Source organism: Cyprinodon variegatus, unplaced genomic scaffold, assembly GCF_000732505.1.
Source record: "Cyprinodon variegatus isolate N-32 unplaced genomic scaffold, C_variegatus-1.0 Scaffold143, whole genome shotgun sequence".
Lineage (NCBI taxonomy): Eukaryota > Metazoa > Chordata > Actinopteri > Cyprinodontiformes > Cyprinodontidae > Cyprinodon > Cyprinodon variegatus.
In genome coordinates, this window is record NW_015150596.1 from 1,357,160 (window position 1) to 1,358,314 (window position 1,155).

The 1,155-nt window shown below is 38.4% G+C and overlaps 1 protein-coding gene across 1 annotated transcript in view; it reads right to left on the minus strand.

The window, feature by feature from the left end:
- Positions 1-90: 90 nt before the first annotated feature.
- Positions 91-1,155, minus strand: part of LOC107086109 (phosphorylase b kinase regulatory subunit beta-like) — a gene marked incomplete at its 5' end in the record, with an annotated part of 27,299 nt that continues 26,234 nt past the window's right edge. Inside the window, one exon of the mRNA XM_015376856.1 lies at positions 91-415. Coding sequence (XP_015232342.1) covers positions 91-415 — 325 coding nt within the window. The remainder of the gene's footprint in view (positions 416-1,155) is intronic.

A 1,155-nucleotide genomic window follows, 5' to 3' on the forward strand; every position in this document is an offset into this window, starting at 1 on the left:
ATATCAAAAAAGTACTCCAGAGTGTTGTTCAGCATGGGGGTGAGTAGAAAATGAAGGCTAATCATGTTTTGGGTGTACTATTCCTTTAAATTAGATGAGATAAAAGGTTAATAATTCCCTCCTGTTTCCATTAAACGATCTGATAAAAAATGAAGGAAGATGAAATAATAAAGATAATAGAGGGATTAAGCTAAAGCGCTGATGTCTATGAAGGCATAAATGAAAGTTAAAAACGCGCGTGTTGTACGGTACTGCATCCTGCGTGCGTTTTTCACAGTACCTGCCAGTGTGCTGCGGCTGCAGGACGTCCAGCAGGAGCTGCTTGATGTCACCAGGAGACAGCTGGTAGATGTCCTGAGGAGGCATGTCTCCAGCTCGGATCTTCAGCTCATGTTTCATGGCCTGGACAATCCACCTTCATATCCACATAAAAACGCCATGTTAGCCACTACAGATGTAGCTCCATAAATGACCAGTTTATGAATACAATCAAAGCTCAGGAGATCAGAACTGATCCTGTTCTTTGTTTTCAAAAATGTTAAAACCAACAGAAGTAAACCCCATCCACACATTAAGTCCATTTTGGCATCAAACCAGCTTCTTTGAGACGTTTAAAAGATACTAATTTAAAACAGATCCTGCTGAGCTTCGAGTGGAGCCCCTGGTGGATGTTGCTGGTTCAACTCCCTGATGGTTTAGATCCAAACTATCTGATACTAGTTTCTGTATCTGCAGCGGTGATTTAATCCTACTTCTCTAACCCAGGGGGCGCCACAAGGCTGCACACATGAACCTCTTTCTGTCCCATCCTTCTCTCTACGTTCTATGTTTACTCCCAGTTTAATAGTGGGGTATCCGACGAAAAAGAAATATCCTTTACAGTTTGTTTGCTCCAAAACAAAAATATACTTTATCTTAATACAAAACTGAGACAGGTTTATAGCCTTTTATCTTGATTATTGAATTTTTTTTGGAACTAGTCTTCTAATGCTAATTTTAAAGTGGTATAAAATAATAGAACTACATTTTTACACACACAAAAAAAAGGAAAATTTTTGGTTTATTTCTGAAATTCCTTGTTTTTAAATTATCTTGTTTTTATTCAGTCAATCAATATTTACTAAGTTCCACACAGAAGAACCAAACGGGGAGAAG